General features: G+C 44.2%; 2 protein-coding genes across 3 annotated transcripts; one reads left to right on the top strand and one right to left on the bottom strand.

The window, feature by feature from the left end:
* Nucleotides 1-57: 57 nt before the first annotated feature.
* On the top strand, nt 58-3,356 carry LOC119302174 (E3 ubiquitin-protein ligase RNF4-like). The gene is made up of 6 exons (XM_037579205.1): nt 58-211; nt 800-1,033; nt 1,317-1,386; nt 1,862-1,977; nt 2,608-2,848; nt 2,959-3,356. The coding sequence occupies exons 2-5, from the start codon at nt 824-826 to the stop codon at nt 2,845-2,847; spliced, it is 636 nt and encodes a 211-aa protein (XP_037435102.1). The 5' UTR covers nt 58-211; nt 800-823; the 3' UTR covers nt 2,848; nt 2,959-3,356.
* Nucleotides 3,357-4,866: 1,510 nt separating this feature from the next.
* On the bottom strand, nt 4,867-8,780 carry LOC119302172 (cyclin-C1-1-like). Of its 2 annotated transcripts, none has more exons than XM_037579202.1 (9): nt 8,609-8,780; nt 8,388-8,494; nt 7,952-7,991; nt 7,227-7,271; nt 6,357-6,478; nt 6,156-6,273; nt 5,997-6,041; nt 5,269-5,416; nt 4,867-5,189 (listed from the first exon to the last, which is right to left on the bottom strand). In XM_037579202.1, exons 1-9 carry the CDS (start codon nt 8,638-8,640, stop codon nt 5,070-5,072), a joined length of 777 nt encoding a protein of 258 aa, XP_037435099.1. In that variant the 5' UTR covers nt 8,641-8,780; the 3' UTR covers nt 4,867-5,069. The 2 variants fall into 2 exon arrangements, with proteins under 2 accessions (XP_037435099.1, XP_037435100.1); XM_037579203.1 differs by having other exon boundaries at nt 6,156-6,270.
* Between the last annotated feature and the right edge of the window lie 9,581 nt (nt 8,781-18,361).

Here is an 18,361-nt window from a genome sequence, read left to right as displayed (position 1 = left end):
AGGGAAGAGACGTATCTTTCTTTTTATCGCGAGACCTCGTCTTCTCCCCCTTTCGCATCCTTTTCATTCAAAACAGGCAGGGCAGGGAGAGGGGAGGAGGTGGAGGAGGCGCCGAGCGAAGAAAAAAAAATCGAGTGAGCGGGCCGGCGGCGCGGCGCGGCGGCTGCCTTCTCTGCGCGTCCGGTCGAGCTCGGTTCGTCGGGTGAGCGCGGTACGTCCCCCCATCTCCGCTCGTGTCGATTTGCGCTGGATTTGCCTCCGCGGTAGGCGCCGATCCAGCGAGGTAGTTGCGGGCGACGAGCTGTTCTTCGACTCGTCCCCCAAGCCGACGGTCCCTGGGTCGAATTCCTCCATTTCTTGGCAGATTCGCCGTCGATTCGGTGCGGCTACCTTAGGAATTGGGAATCAGGGGCATCTGTGCGTGCGCTGTACTGCTCGTTTCGTGCTCTGGCTCGCGGACGGGTCTCCGGCTTGATCCGTCCTACGGTTGCTGAGGGTCGTGGTGATGATCCCCCCGATTTTGTTACTGCTCGTGGTTCAGTTCACTGCCCCAGATGGGACTTCTTTTTTTTAGTTCAAATTTCGTCAAGAACGTGTGGTTGGATTTTGCATTGTTGGCCCTCGGTAGCTTTGTCGAGATGGTCCAAAGTTTGATCTGACATCTGAGCATCGTTGTCCTTGATTTATTTATACTGCTATAAGATGGTCACAGGGTAAAATGCTTGCTGATAGTTGACACTTGACAGATAGTTTGTGGTAAAAGCAAGTAACTGTTGAATCACGTCTCTTTCACTCTCAGGTCGATTCAAGAGCTTAAGGGAGCATGAGTACTGCCAACGGCACACGGCGTGCCTCCAGAAGGCAATCACAAGATGCTGATAAGGTCGTCGTGAACTTGGTCTCAACCCCCCCAGCGGCGGGCAGCCGACGTGGAGTATCGACCTCTAACGCTGGCGTGCGCACCTCACCCATTGATGTGGAAGCCCTCGAGGATGAAGTGCAGGTCGTATCAGCTTCACAAGTGCCTCCTCAGGTAAGCTCGCGAGGCAGTAAGCTCGTAGTGATGTTTAAGGACCATGGTGTATACATTCACTTTTCAAATAGGTTTTGTACTCCCTCTGTAAACTAATATAAGAGCGTTTAGATCACTACTTTAGTATTCTAAACGCTCTTATATTAGTTTACGGATGGAGTACTTCTTATGATTCTGACGCACACAAGCTCTTCATATTGAGGAAGAGTATTACAACTTGGTTATTACATGAATGTGATGCACCATTTCTGGCATTTATATCGAGTCTTCTTGCATTTTGCAGAGGAGGAACCGGAGACCCAGGAGGCAGCCTGTGACAGTAGTTGATCTCGATGTACATGCTATCCGGCAAGGTTAGTTCGCTACTTAGTCTTACTATGTTGCATTCTGTAGAGTTGTTTTGGCTTCTAACATTACGGAAATTGTTTGGTATATTCTTCATCATTCTATTATCATCTGCCTAATCAATTCTTCTGGAATTATCCAATTTATAAAAAATCACCTATATCATGCTGCTATGATGACCGTAAGTGCTGATTATACAATGTGACATAAGTTTGCTTTCTAGTGGGAACAGACATATATAAGCTATGCTGAAAATTGGACCCGTGGCTAATTTCCTATATAATAACTTCCTGTTGCAACGTGATACATATATATTGATGCTGACTCTGGAAACCACAACTGGAAGTTGTAAAATATTCCCTCCGTCCCAAAATAAAGGACTCAACTTATTTTGGGACAGAGCGAGTATTTGTCAATATGCTATCTGACTATATATCACTGTCATTTAAGCCTCCTTATCTGCCTCATTGTTTATTCAATCAGGAGTGTCTCATGATGATAATGCAACAGTGCTTTCTCATAACACAAGGAACAAACGCCCAAGAGTTTCCCCTGTAATAAACATCTCTCCAGAAACAGGAGAAGGGTCCAGCTTACAGGTATTTAATTTTTTTTGAAGGGATTAAACTCTCTTAGCTTTAAGTCCAGTTTGATGAATGATTAGTGATTGCTTATTAGTTGTTCTCTACTTTGTCCTTTATGTGAATAACAGCTGGTATCTAGTGCACGATGCACCCCTTTGTTCGTTCTATAGAGTTTTGCATTATGTTGTCCTTTTAGTGGACTAAGGGTGTAACTATGTTTGATTAAGTTGAAAGAATTTCTCGTTGTATGTTTGTCATACTTGCAGTTCTCTGATGATGTCATATAGACCTGTCCAGGTTGTTCTCGAGTGGCCAACGGTTAAGACTCTTGGTTGGCACTGAAAATTTCGTAATTGTTAAATTTCAAGAAGCATTTTGCCATCTGTTATGTAGGTGCAGTGTACTAACATGTTTACCTTATACTCCCTCCGTCCTAAAATAAGTGTCTCTGCTTTGTACTTACTTTAGTACAACAAGTTGAGACACTTATTTTAGGACGGAGGGAGTAGTTTATACCTTATGCTATAGGATATTTCCACCTAAGAAAGCTGCTCTATACATTCCATCCTGCCTTCCAGTTCCTACTAGCATGTTGCCTCGTGATTTGTGCTAAACTCTAGCTACCTGCGTTCCCATTCTTGGCAGTCAAAAAATGCGGGGAAAACTAGCAAAGAGCCTGTGAAGGTGGCTCCAAAGGAACCCATCTTCACCTGCCCGGTGTGTTGGAACAAGTTGGACGAGCCCGCCACAACAATGTGCGGCCACATCTTCTGTACAAACTGCATCAAGCAAGCCATCCAGTACCAGAAGAAATGTCCTACCTGCCGGAAGCACCTGAAGATGAACAATTTCCATCGCATTTACCTTCCTAACACCTCCCGTTAAGGTGAGCCCTTTCAGTTTCTATACACCTTAATCTGTTGAGCTTCAATTTCATCAGATACAGGTCCGTTCGATGTGTTAAAATGAACCTCTGACTTTGAAATCTATCGTCAGGGTCAGGAGTCCTCCCAGGGAGAACCATGGTGGATCTTCTGCTTGGGAGCATTGTGTATCATCATCACCTAGATGAATGTATGGAAATGGGTCGGTAGGAGTTCATCGTCCTGATGACCGGACTGGATAACCTTCTGCCTGAAATGGGTTAACCTGATAAAGATAGTGGATAGCCTTCTGCCTGAAATGGGTTTAACCTGATAAACAGAGTGGATAGCCTTCTTCTGCCTGAAATGGGTTTTACAAATTTGCCTGTAGCCTTCTGTATATTGTTTGCGGCAACTTAAAAATGTTGTATGTATTAGGCTAATAGCCTTGTACCCTTCTCTTCTCCATAGTTGGTCGATGTAACTGCATCTGAGATTGCACATTTGGTATTTCTGTTCAGTGCCGTGCTATGTTCTGAAGTGGCTGCCCTGGCATTTTATCAGCTACCATACTGCCCAGGGTAGGTATGGCTGAGGACGTAGGGGAACTTCATAGTCCTGCCAGGGGAAAATATCTAGTGCTACCGTCAATTAGGTGATACGGTGCTACAGGTCTGCTGGGGCCGTTAGATCTGTAGGGAATGGTCTTGATCAACTCATCCTGCTGTTTACCTGTGCCCCCTAGAACATTTGCATCCTGCCCCTCAAAAGAAGCATGTGTTTGCAAAATCTACTATATCTCATTCAAGCTGTGGTCTGGCTAAGTGCAGTACAGTATCGGTACATGTTGACCGACTAGGTGCTTGATAACTACTCCCTCTGTTCCAAATTATTTGGCGCAAAAATGGATATATTTAGAACTAAAATACATCTAGATAATTCGAAACGGAGGGAGTAATAAATACATCAAATATTCAATCGGCAACTCCAGAGGAGGTGAGAATCATTAACAGAACTGGTACATAAAACCAACGAAATCAAACTTACGCACTTTCAACACCTACAAGCGAGAATCAGTGTTTAATTCATATAGAGTTGAGTTCCAAAATGCTAGAAAAAACATTCCTGCACAATTTTGCCACATACATCCTTCCACGTCAAGACCAGGCAACAACGAATATTAAGTGAAGCAAATAAAATCCTACAAGCAAAACTAATCATGCTGCTTTGATTCAACTCAAATATAAGCAACAAGAGCATGCAAAACAGAGGAGATTACACAACACTAATAGCACCTTCAGGAAGCACGTAGGTGTCCAGTAAAGCAAACCACAGGCCTGGCCCAGAACCGCCAATACATTCAGCACCGCTGCTGGAAGATGCGGAATGAGCTCCAACCTCCGTGGCTGGCGCTGAGAAATTGACTTGTAACTCTAGATTGAGCGTGGTTGGCGGCGGCGACTGGAAATGTCCTATGGTGGCCGCCCGTGCCGGCAAGGTCGTCACCGTGGTACACTCGAGTGGCTCGGACAGGAATCGACCGAACGACACCGACTTCCGCAGCGCAAACATCCAATCCAAAAATCAAATAAGAAAAATCACGAAATCGAACACGAGAAAACGCCCCAGATGCGTACGACGAAGGAGGCGATGTCTCTTACCCGATCGTTGTTGCGTAGGGTCTCCGGCCCCCGCGATGCGGTCGGCTCCAGCGACGGCTCCCATAAAAATGACCGGATGTGAGCGAAGGAATCAACACGCGCGAGAGCCGAGAGAGCCCTATAATCTGCGCTGGATCGGAACTAGCAGGGTGGATGGGGGCATGCCATGGTGGCCGGCGGCGATGCAAATCGATTGAGGAAGAGGCGAACAGGGAAGAAGGATTTGCAGCTCGTCACTGGTTTGTAGAATAAACGAGGGTGCCTTCTGCATAATTTGCAACGCGAAGTGAGCCTACTCAATCCTGTTCCTCCAGTTCAGATCCAACGCTTACCATGCTCTCGGATCAGGGGAGCATGTACTGTAGCCGTATCACCAGACGTCATGCCAACAAGCACACACACTGAAGTAATTTTGTTTTGTAAATACAACAGTTATAAATGTCAAGTATCACAGACTATCACAAGCGCATCCAAACTATTCCCTATCATGGGTTTCTTCATTCCGAAAAGATGCATCACAATTGATCCGCTGACCACTTGCAATATTAGGCCTAAGAATTTACTATTAACTAGAACATCTACTTTAGGCCTTTGCTGGCAGCTTGTTCATTATGGGGCTGATCTTTTCGTCAGAGAGCCCCCTCTGGGGGTCAACCTTGTAGGTTTCGTAGAAGTCCAGCATTTCCATTGAGATATTCTTCACCTGGGTATTGCAAATGAATCTCGATCAATTTGATGGGTATTATGAGGGGGAAAGGGGGTGTTCACAAACATGCGCTTACAATGTTCATATCAACATGAAGTTCTTCAAACCATGAAGTTGTATCCTTATCTTTAAGAACACTGGCAATGTATATACAAGCCAATGCAATCATATAGGGAGGCTGTACGAGAATAAGGTCCATTTTGTAAGTATCATTGACAAGGCCCCTGCAAGTAACCATGACTGATCAGAATAGATATATGCCAAGTTGAAGATTAAGCATGATAGAAGCATTTCACTTGTATTTGTATTCCATGTGATCCCAGATAAAAGCTATCGCTTCATTGACTAACTGAGTAACTGTGCTGTAATACAGAAAATGAGAAGGAAAACCCAGCTGAGGTACTTCTATCATATGTCCCTACAATCCTACAGGCTACAGTTCTATCAAGGATATTCAGAACATCAATGCCAAATGTAAATACCGTTGATAAACTCAAAATATATATTAGGAGAAATCCTGAAACAAGGATACCAAAAGATAAGTCTGCTTTCTCTGGGGCTAACATGCTCATGTCATAAAAACATTTGTTTAAGAAAAGCTACAGTAGATGCTTTGAGTGACATTTGGTGGTTAAAATCTAAATATCTACTGTAGCTTTTCTTAGATAGAAAGGTCAACAAAGCACAAAAAAAATGCGACTGTGGTTGAATTATAAAGGTCTAGAAGTTCAATTCCAGAATAGCAGCATTCACAAATCAATTTAATGCTACACGGCATAGTTTCATTCATGAAGCAGTGCTTACCAGGCAAACTGTGTCAGGTCTGTTACGCCAGCATCCTGCAATAAACTGCAAACAGAAAATCTCTCTTAGGGGAACAGTTAACTATAAGAGGCCCCCTACTACCAGTGAAGAAATGTCATTTGTTACTCTTATAAGATATCACAGGAAACAGAATCATACTGTAAAAGAGGACGATAGGGATGGTAAACAACCAAGTAATAGTCAAGCGCTTCCAGGAGCTTCATTTCCATTTCAAGAATATCCTTAATTTCAAATCGGTACTTATCATCAGAACCTGCTATCAAGGGGAACAACTAAACCGTTAGTGCAGCTCTTCCAAGTAAACTGTGTACCTGTATGATCATGATTCATGAGACTTACCACACATCTTTTTTATGTAGAAGACGAGAAGCCTTGCTTGCACTGTGCTCTCCTCTACCTTCGATGCTAAATATAAACAAGCTGGGGCTACCAAACGAGGGTCATACTCACTCATGCTCTTTCTGTAAAAAGATTCAGCATTAGGACACAAGTATACCTGCTTACGTAAAGTACTAAATTTGGTTTAGAGAGAAATGTAGAAACAAGCAAACGAAATAAACCTTCATGTCCAACTTTTGCTCACATGAAGTATAAAAACACGAGTTTGATCCTCGATGTTCAGAACACTACCAGTTGAAATTTATAGTTACAGAAAATTTTCATAGTACTAGGTTTAGCTGATACGCATGAGTTCTGATTGAAGCAAGTTGAGAACCATTATAATAAATAAAGTATACAAACATGAGTTTGATCCTCGATGTTCAGAACACTACCAGTTGAAATTTATAGTCACAGAAAAGTTCCATAGTAGTAGGTTTAGCTGATACACGAGTTCTGATTGAAGCAAGTTGAGAACCATTAATATCTACAATATCACGAGTTCTGATTGGGTGATTGGAGCAGCGTGAAATCTTACAGGGTTCTGACTGAAGCACTGAATTTCCCATCAGAACAAAGAAAGAAACAGCAAAACATCATATACAGTCATAGTATACGAAACATCCAGTAAGTTGACCATCTTAGATCCTAGGGGAACACAGCACCTTGCAGCCTAAAAAAGTAGTATCATAGTTTCCTTTCTCCAACTAATTAAAATGATAGTCAAATTTAGGCAAGAAATCAGAGACCAGAGGGGTGGGGCACTCTTTCTTCGTGATGAACAGAAAGAAACTACATATCCCATGTATCCTTGTTAGGTGAGAATCATACCTTGTATAGACACGCCTGAAGTAAGTGATGGCAGTAGCTATGACTCTGAAATAGCAATGATTTAAGATGATCGGCATCACGAGTTAATCCCAGAAAAAACGAGAGGAAAATGTACTGCGTATTAGTGGACAAATGGCAACTCTAATCTTATAAGAACAGCCCCAACAAACATGTGATTAATAAACAGTACAGATAAAGCACAACAAACAATGCCACTGAGCCAGTGAATCCTTTTTTTTTTGTATGAAAGCAAGTAGCTTATATATCAATCTTGAAGTTGAAACAAACTATGCAGAAATATTATAAGGAAGGTGAAACCTGATGAGCGAAAGTATGAATGTGTTTATCGTAATACTGTAATAAGTCAACAATTTGTACGCCAATATTTACTCTCTCTGTAAACTAATATAAGATCTTTTAGTAGTGATCTAAACAATCTTACATTAGTTTACAGAGGGAGTATAACACTTGTTGATATGGAAGTAGCCACTTCAGTAAAGTAACCAAAAATATTTATTAGTAGATAGACGCAAGCATTGCTTTCATTTTCTTGGCAAGTGCAAAACACTATGGAGATCTCCTTGGTTAAGCGTAGAAGGAAAGCATGCTAAGTCCAAAATAGCCTAAATGCAGAACATAAGTTTTGTTGGTTCATTAGAGTCCAAATATGACATTACATAATCGAAAACAAAAGTGCAGGCCAGGCAATGGATCCAAGGTCCAACCTTTGTCTAACTTTCACCTGCTGCGCCAACCGCCATATATCTGAAACCAACAAATGCTTTACTCCGTAAGAACGAAATATTGCAAATCAAGCAAACTCTAAAGTGATAATTTGTGGCCGCTGCAAATGGAAGGAAATGAGTTGCACTGGACCCATGCTGATGGTAGGAACTGCCAATTAATGAACACAAACAATTGCCACAACTTGAGATCACAAAAATGCTGTTATAAAACAAGGAGAACACGAATTTGTATTTCTGAATCAGCAACTTAGAACGAACATCGTACGATCTGTTCGCTCTTGATTCGACGGGTACGGTAGGGAATTGCCCAAAATTTGCGTCACGGTGAATTTTTACACTGCTGAGAAACTAAAGTACAGTAATTTGCATCAGGGGCGAGCAAGGGACGGGGATGACGCTGGCGGAGCTCACGTACGGGAGGACATGTGGATCTTGACGAGGCGGAACTCCTCCGTCGTGATGCCGCGCTCCCGGTCCGCCGCCGGCACCAGGTCCACGTCCTCCGGGTCCAGAAGCTGCTTGCTGCTCGCACCGGATCAAGCGCGCGCACACAACACGCCAAATTAGATTCTTCAATCAATCCGCGCCATCACGGGCAAAGACCGAATCGATCGACACCGGGAGCTGGAGACTTACGAGTGCGACGACGCCCAGAAGTTGGCGGCCATCCTTGGCTGGCTACGCCGGCGAGCCTCGCCGGCCGGAGCGGCGGAGCCTCTGCGAATTCGGAGTTCGGAGAAGAGGGGAGCACGGCACTCGAGCAGCAGCGACAGGAAGGATTGCGACTCGCGAGTTTTATTTTCTTTGAGACAAATTGCGACTCGCGAGGTGGTACGCAGTTCCGTTGGGGCCGTGCCCATACTTATGGGCCTTATTAGGGAGCACCGTTGGCTCCAGTTTTGAGCAATTGGACAAAATAATATGCTTTTCTTTTTTGTTTTGGAAAATTATGTCACTAATTCGACTAAACAAATCATGTCACTAATATGTAGAATCAGAGGTAACCTGTCAATGATACAAAATTTTCATTTATTTCAAACCGCTAATGGTTTGGTTGAATTGACGGAAGGCTTTCTCTTTTTTTTTCTTATGTGAACAATTCTTCTATACCCGTGAACATCGGTTTATTAGGCATGCACATTTGTGCTGAAATACATGAATATTTTTTTAAATATGCGTACATTCTCTTTGATGAATGGACAGTTTTTTCGAAATGCATGAATCCTTTTTGTAAATTAAATGAGCACTCATTTGCTAAACATGAATTTTCCACTTATTTTTATCTATGTTTTATTTTATATTTTGTGAGATATATACATGGGCATTTTTTAGAGAGTCATGAATGTTTCTTAAAGAGTAATTTGTTTTCATGAGATTCATGCTGTTTATCATACACATGAACATTTTTTAAGTTGAAAGTACAACAAAAAGTTAAATAAAAAAGGGGAGACAAAAATAAAAGTCAAAACTTAAAAAACATAAAAAAAAATTAAAAAACAAGAGAAAAGAAAGAAAAATGGAATTCGAGAAAAAGCAAAAAACATACTGGTACGGTCAGAGTTTGATGGCTCCCAGATAGACTGCAAGACGAGACCGCCGAGATAGATGATAAGTAAACAACACATAAATATGGATGTTTCTCTTCTCCTTATTCCTCTCAACACATGTGTACAGTTTCAAAGCCCTCTTCAACCGAGAAAGGAGTTTTGGCTCTCTAATGTCTCGGGTCCCGGAGTTCTCAAAAATAAAAACATACTTTGAATTTAAGATAAAAGAGAAAAGTGGACATGTCAATCTATGTGTGATCCAACATACATTTAACTTATTGTAAATATATATTTTCACTTGCTAGCTGCACAAAAAAGTGTTAGTCTATTATATATATCGAACAGCACATCTATTTAGATCCACATTTTTGCCTTCTTTTATGTAGCCGTCAAATCAGCATTTTTCTATGAAAGTGTATATGTGATTGTGGAAAAACTTAAGAACTTTCTGAAATTTTAAATTTTGGTTTTCTATGAAACTTAAGGGACCCAGGCACCCGAGTTCATTTAGTAAATTCGTCTGTAGTTATGGCCTATAGAGCAACTAGGGAAGTGCCCACTCTGAAGCACAATACAACACCATGTGTATTTCTCCAAAGCTAGGATGTACTAAAACTGCTTCAAAAAGTTAGAATAAAGGATCATTTCCAAATACTCCGGTCTAAACATGAATACACTACATTATCGTCTCCCCTCCCTCGTGTCGCCCACCGAGCGGGGCGAAACCCTAACCCCGCGCGCCTCTCTCCCCTGCCCGACCTTCCCTCGCCGCCGCCCGAGGCAGCTGCCGCCGAGCAAGCTTGGCGCGCCGTCGATGAAGGTGGCGGCGGGGCCCTCGCCGCCTCGCCTCGCCCGTGGGGGGCCTCTGGATCTGGGGTGGCGGCCCCGGCTGGTGTGGCGCTGCTGGCTTCGGCATCCGGTGCCACGGGCGCGGGTCGGCTGTTCTCGGCCGTGTGGACAGCGAGATCCCTGAAGAATGCGGGCCAACACGTGACGGCGGCAGCTCCGGCTGCGTCAGATCTGGCCGTCCTCACTGCCCTTCTGCTTCATCGAGCTCCTCCCCCTAGATCCGACCTGCCTCGTCATGGGATCCCGATCTGCTTCGGGTGGGAGCAGGTGTCAAGGATGCAGGACCGGGGGAAACCCCAACCAGCCATGCCGGCGGGCGTCGCGCACCTTCCTGGAGGCGCCGTTCAGGTCTTGCCCCCCATCCCCTTCCCCTTTGTCTCCTGGGAGAAATCCTCAACTTTGTTGGGCAACGACGACTATTGGGGAACGTAGTAATTTCAAAATTTTCCTACGCACACGCAAGATCATGGTGATGCATAGCAACGAGAGGGGAGAGTGTGATCTACGTACCCTCGTAGACCGATAGCGGAAGCGTTATGACAACGCGGTTGATGTAGTCGTACGTCTTCACGGCCCGACCGATCAAGCACCGAAACTACGGCACCTCCGAGTTCTAGCACACATTCAGCTCGATGACGATCCCCGGACTCCGACCAGCAAAGTGCCGGGGAAGAGTTCCGTCAGCACGACGACGTGGTGACGATCTTGATGTTCTACTGTCGCAGGGCTTCGCCTAAGCACCACTACAATATTATCGAGGACTATGGTGGAAGGGGGCACCGCACACGGCTAAGAGAACGATCTTAGAGATCAACTTGTGTGTCTAGGGATGCCCCCTGCCCCCGTATATAAAGGAGCCAAGGGGGGGTGCAGCCAGCCCTAGGAGGAGGCGCGCAGGAGGAGTCCTACTCCTACCGGGAGTAGGACTCCCCTCCCTTTCCCTAGTTGGATTAGGACTTGGGGGGAAGGAGGAGAGGGAAGAAAGGAAAGGGGGGCGCCGCCCCCCTCCTTGTCCAATTCGGACTTGGGGGGAGGGGCGCGCGGCAGCCCCTAGGCCTCCTCTCCTCTTCCTCCACTAGGCCCATTAAGGCCCATTAGGTTACCGGGGGGTTCCGGTAACCTCCCGGTACTCCGGTAAAATGCCGATTTCACCCGGAACACTTCCGATGTTCAAACATAGGCTTCCAATATATCAATCTTTATGTCCCGACCATTTTGAGACTCCTCGTCATGTCCGTGATCACATCCGGGACTCAAAACTAACTTCGGTACATCAAAATATAGAAACTCATAATGAAACTGTCATCGTAACGTTAAGCGTGCGGACCCTATGGGTTCGAGAACAATGTAGACATGACCGAGACATGTCTCCAGTCAATAACCAATAGCGGAACCTGGATGCTCATATTGGCTCCCACATATTCTACGAAGATCTTTTATCGGTCAGACCGCATAACAACATATGTTGTTCCCTTTGTCATCGGTATGTTACTTACCCGAGATTCGATCGTCGGTATCTTAATACCTAGTTCAATCTCGTTACCGGCAAGTCTCTTTACTCGTTTCGTAATACATCATCTCACAACTAACTCATTAGTTGCAATGCTTGCAAGGCTTATGTGATGTGCATTACCGAGAGGGTCCAGAGATACCTCTCCGACAATCGGAGTGACAAATCCTAATCTCGAAATACGCCAACCCAACATGTACCTTTGGAGACACTTGTAGAGCTCCTTTATAATCACCCAGTTACGTTGTGACGTTTGGTAGCACACAAAGTGTTCCTCCGGCAAACGGGAGTTGCATAATCTCATAGTCATAGGAACATGTATAAGTCATGAAGAAAGCAATAGCAACATACTAAACGATCAAGTGCTAAGCTAATGGAATGCTTCATGTCAATCACATCATTCTCCTAATAATGTGATCCCGTTAATTAAATGACAACACATGTCTATGGTTAGGAAACATAACCATCTTTGATTAACGAGCTAGTCAAGTAGAGGCATACTAGTGACGTTTAGTTTGTCTATGTATTCACACAAGTATTATGTTTCCGGATAATACAATTCTAGCATGAACAATAAACATTTATCATGATATAAGGAAATGAAATAATAACTTTATTATTGCCTCTAGGGCATATTTCCTTCAGTCTCCCACTTGCACTAGAGTTAATAATCTAGATTACACAGTAATAATTCTAACACCCATGGAGCTTTGGTGCTGATCATGTTTTGCTCGTGGAAGAGGCTTAGTCAATGGGTCTGCAACATTCAGATCCGTATGTATGTTGCGAATCTCTATGTCTCCCACCTGGACTAGATCCCGGATGGAATTGAAGCGTCTCTTGATGTGCTTGGTTCTCTTGTGAAATCTGGATTCCTTTGCCAAGGCAATTGCACCAGTATTATCACAAAAGATTTTCATTGGACCCGATGCACTAGGTATGACACCTAGATCAGATATGAACTCCTTTATCCAGACTCCTTCATTTGCTGCTTCCGAAGCAGCTATGTACTCCGCTTCACATGTAGATCCCGCCACAACGCTTTGTTTAGAACTGCACCAACTAACAGCTCCACCATTTAATGTAAACACGTATCCAGTTTGCGATTTAGAATCGTCTGGATCAGTGTCAAAGCTTGCATCAAGGTAACCATTTATGATGAGCTCTTTGTCACCTCCATATATGAGAAACATATCCTTAGTCCTTTTCAGGTATTTCAGGATGTTATTGACCGCTGTCCAGTGATCCACTCCTGGATTACTTTGGTACCTCCCTGCTAGACTTATAGCAAGACACACATCAGGTCTGGTACATAGCATTGCATACATGATAGAGCTATGGCTGAAGCATAGGGAACATATTTCATTTTCTCTCTATCTTCTGCATTGGTTGGGCATTGAGTCTTACTCCATTTCACACCTTGTAACACAGGCAAGAATCCTTTCTTTGCTTGATCCATTTTGAACTTCTTCAAAACTTTGTCAAGGTATGTGCTTTGTGAAAGTCCAATTAAGCGTCTTGATCTCTCTCTATAGATCTTAATGCCCAATATGTAAGCAGCTTCGCCGAGGTCTTTCATTGAAATACTCTTATTCAAGTATCCCTTTATGCTATCCAGAAATTCTATATCATTTCAGATTAGTAATATGTCATCTACATATAATATCAGAAATGCTACAGAGCTCCCACTCACTTTCTTGTAAATACAGGCTTCTCCAAAAGTCTGTACAAAACCAAATGCTTTGATCACACTATCAAAGCGTTTATTCCAACTCCGAGAGGCTTGCACCAGTCCATAAATGGATCGCTGGAGCTTGCACACTTTGTTAGCTCCCTTTGGATCGACAAAACCTTCCGGCTGCATCATATACAACTCTTCTTCCAGAAATCCATTCAGGAATGCAGTTTTGACATCCATCTGCCAAATTTCATAATCATAAAATGCGGCAATTGCTAACATGATTCGGACAGACTTAAGCATCGCTACGGGTGAGAAGGTCTCATCGTAGTCAATCCCTTGAACTTGTCGAAAACTTTTTGCGACAAGTCGAGCTTTGTAGACAGTTACATTACCGTCAGCGTCAGTCTTCTTCTTGAAGATCCATTTATTCTCAATTGCTTGCCGATCTTTGGGCAAGTCAACCAAAAGTCCACACTTTGTTCTCATACATGGATCCCATCTCAGATTTCATGGCTTCAAGCCATTTTGCGGAATCTGGGCTCACCATCGCTTCTCCATGGCTCGTAGGTTCATCATGATCTAGTAGCATGACTTCCAGAACAGGATTACCATACCACTCTGGTGCGGATCTTACTCTGGTTGATCTACGAGGTTCAGTAGTATCTTGTTCTGAAGTTTCATGATCATCATCATTAGCTTCCTCACTAATTGGTGTAGGTGTCACAGAAACCGGTTTCTATGATGTACTACTTTCCAATAAGGGAGCAGGTATAGTTACCTCATCAAGTTCTACTTTCCTCCCACTCACTTCTTTCAAGAGAAACTCCTTCTCTAGAAAGTTTCCGAATTTAGCAACAAAAGTCTTGCCTTCGGATCTATGATAGAAGGTGTATCCAATAGTTTCCTTTGGATACCCTATGAAGACACATTTCTCTGATTTGGGTTCGAGCTTATCAGGTTGAAGCTTTTTCACATAAGCATCGCAGCCCCAAACTTTCAGAAACGACAACTTTGGTTTCTTGCCAAACCACAGTTCATAAGGCGTCGTCTCGACGGATTTTGATGGTGCCCTATTTAACGTGAATGCGGCTGTCTCTAAAGCATAACCCCAAAACGATAGCGGTAAATCAGTAAGAGACATCATGGATCACACCATATCTAGTAAAGTACGATTACGACGTTCGGACACACCATTACGCTGTGGTGTTCCGGGTGGCGTGAGTTGCGAAACTATTCCGCATTGTTTCAAATGTACACCAAACTCGTAACTCAAATATTCTCCTCCACGATCAGATCGTAGGAATTTTATTTTCTTGTTACGATGATTTTCAACTTCACTCTGAAATTCTTTGAACTTTTCAAATGTTTCAGACTTATGTTTCATTAAGTGGATATACCCATATCTGCTTAAGTCATCTATGAAGGTGAGAAAATAACGATATCCGCCACGAGCCTCAACATTCATCAGACCACATACATCTGTATGTATGATTTCCAACAAATCTGTTGCTCTCTCCATAGTACCGGAGAACAGTGTTTTTGTCATCTTACCCATAAGGCACGGTTCGCAAGTACCAAGTGATTCATAATCAAGTGGTTCCAAAAGTCCATCAGTATGGAGTTTCTTCATGCGCTTTACACCGATATGACCTAAACGGCAGTGCCACAAATAAGTTGCACTATCATTATCAACTCTGCATCTTTTGGCTTCAACATTATAAATGTGTGTGTCACTACTATCGATATTTAATAAGAATAGACCATTCTTCATGGGTGCATGACCATAAAAGATTTTACTCATATAAATAGAACAACCATTATTCTCTGATTTAAATGAATAACCGTCTCGCATCAAATAAGATCCAGATATAATGTTCATGCTCAACGCTGGCACCAAATAACAATTATTTAGGTCTAATACCTGAAGGTAGATGTAGAGGTAGCGTGCCGACCGCGATCACATCGACTTTGGAACCATTTCCCACGCGCATCGTCACCTCGTCCTTAGCCAATCTTCGCTTAATCCGTAGTCCCTGTTTCGAGTTGCAAATGTTAGCAACAGAACCAATATCAAATACCCAGGTGCTACTGTGAGCATTAGTAAGGTACACACCAATAACATGTATATCATATATACCTTTGTTCACCTTGCCATCCTTCTTATCCGCCAAATACTTGGGGCAGTTCCGCTTCTAGTGACCAGTGTGCTTGCAGTAGAAGCACTCAGTTTCAGGCTTAGGTCCAGATTTGGGTTTCTTCTCTTGAGCAGCAACTTGCTTGCTGTTCTTTTTGAAGTTCCCCTTCTTCTTCCCTTTGCCCTTTTTCTTGAAACTAGTGGTCTTGTTGACCATCAACACTTGATGCTCCTTCTTGATTTCTACCTCCGCAGCTTTCAGCATTGCGAAGAGCTCGGGAATAGTCTTATTCATCCCTTGCATATTATAGTTCACCACGAAGCTCTTGTAGCTAGGTGGCAGTGATTGGAGAATTCTGTCAATGACGCAATCATCTAGAAGATTAACTCCCAATTGAATCAAGTGATTATTATACCCAGACATTTTGAGTATATGCTCACTGACAGAACTGTTCTCCTCCATCTTGCAGCTATAGAACATATTGGAGACTTCATATCTCTCAATCCGGGCATTTGCTTGAAATATTAACTTCAACTCCTGGAACATCTCATATGCTCCATGACGTTCAAAACGTCGTTGAAGTCCCGATTCTAAGCCGTAAAGCATGGCACACTGAATTGTCAAGTAGTCATTAGCTTTGCTCTGCCAGACGTTCATAACATCTAGTGTTGCTCCAGCAGCAGGCCTGGCACCTAGCGGTGCTTCCAGGACGTAATTCTTCTATGCAGTAATGAGGATAATCCTCAAGTTACGGACCCAGTCCGTGTAATTGCTACCATCATCTTTCAACTTTGCTTTCTCAAGGAACGCATTAAAATTCAACGGAACAATAGCACGGGCCATCTATCTACAATCAAACATAAACAAGCAAGATACTATCAGGTACTAAGTTCATGATAAATTTAAGTTCAATTAATCATATTACTAAAGAACTCCCACTTAGATAGACATCCCTCTAATCCTCTAAGTGATCACGTGATCCAAATCAACTAAACCATGTCCGATCATCACGTGAGATGGAGTAGTTTCATTGGTGAACATCACTATGTTGATCATATCTACTATATGATTCACGCTCGACCTTTCGGTCTCCGTGTTCCGAGGCCATATCTGTATATGCTTGGCTCGTCAAGTATAACCTGAGTATTCCACGTGTGCAACTGTTTTGCACCCGTTGTATTTGAACATAGAGCCTATCACTCCCGATCATCATGTGGTGTCTCAACACGAAGAACTTTCGCAACGGTGCATACTCAGGGAGAACACTTCTTGATAATTAGTGAGAGATCATCTTAAAATGCTACCGTCAATCAAAGCAAGATAAGATGTATAAAAGATAAACATCACATGCAGTCAATATAAGTGATATGATATGGCCATCATCATCTTGTGCTTGTGATCTCCATATTCGAAGCACCGTCATGATCACCATCGTCACCGGCGCGACACCTTGATCATCATCGTAGCATCGTTGTCGTCTCGCCAATCTTATGCTTCCACGACTATCGCTACCGCTTAGTGATAAAGTAAAGCATTACAGCGCAATTGCATTGCATACTATATGATTCACGCTCGACCTTTCGGTCTCCGTGTTCCGAGTCCATATCTGTATATGCTTGGCTCGTCAAGTATAACCTGAGTATTCCACGTGTGCAACTGTTTTGCACCCGTTGTATTTGAACGTAGAGCCTATCACACCCGTGTTGGGGAACGTTGCAGAAAACAAAAAAAATTCTACGGTTTCACCAAGATCCATCTTTGAGTTCATCTAGCAACGAGTGATCGGATTGCATCTACATACCTTCGTAGATCACGCGCGGAAGCATTCAAAGAACGGGGATGAGGAAGTCGTACTCGACGTGATCCAAATCACCGGAGATCCTAGCGCCGAACGGATGGCACCTTCGCGTTCAACACACGTACGGTCAGCGTGACGTCTCCTCCTTCTTGATCCAGCAAGGGGGGAGGAGAGGTTGATGAAGATCCAGCAGCACGACGGCGTGGTGGTGGATGCAGGGGTCACCGCAGCAGGGCTTCGCCGTTCTACTACGAGAGGGAGAGGTGTTGCAGGGGAGAGGGAGGCGCCAAGACTCAAGGGTGCGGCTGCCCCCTCCCCCCCTTTATATAGGCCCCCTAGGGGGTGCGCCGGCCCTAGGAGATGGGATCTCCTAGGGGGGCGGCCAAGGGGTGGAGTGCCCCCCAAGCCAGGTGGGGCGCCCCCCCACCCTAGGGTTCCCAACCCTAGGCGCATGGGGTGGGCCAAGGGGGGCGCACCAGCCCACTATGGGCTGGTTCCCCTCCCCACTTTGGCCCATGGGGCCCTCCGGGATGGGTGGCCCCACCCGGTCGACCCCCGGGACCCTTCCGGTGATCCCGGTACAATACCGGTGACCCCCGAAACTTTCCCGATGGCTGAAACTGCACTTCCTATATATAATTCTTCACCTCCGGACCATTCCGGAACTCCTCGTGACGTCCAGGATCTCATCCAGGACTCCGAACAACTTTCGGGTTACTGCATATTCATATCTCTACAACCCTAGCGTCACCGAACCTTAAGTGTGTAGACCCTACGGGTTCGGGAGACATGTAGACATGACCGAGATGGCTCTCCGGTCAATAACCAACAGCGGGATCTGGATACCCATGTTGTCTCCCACATGCTCC

Source organism: Triticum dicoccoides, chromosome 5A (assembly GCF_002162155.2).
Source record: "Triticum dicoccoides isolate Atlit2015 ecotype Zavitan chromosome 5A, WEW_v2.0, whole genome shotgun sequence".
NCBI classification, from domain to species: Eukaryota; Viridiplantae; Streptophyta; class Magnoliopsida; order Poales; family Poaceae; genus Triticum; species Triticum dicoccoides.
The sequence above is the reverse complement of the archived record's forward strand: the minus strand, read 5'-3'. Positions and strand labels throughout refer to the sequence as shown.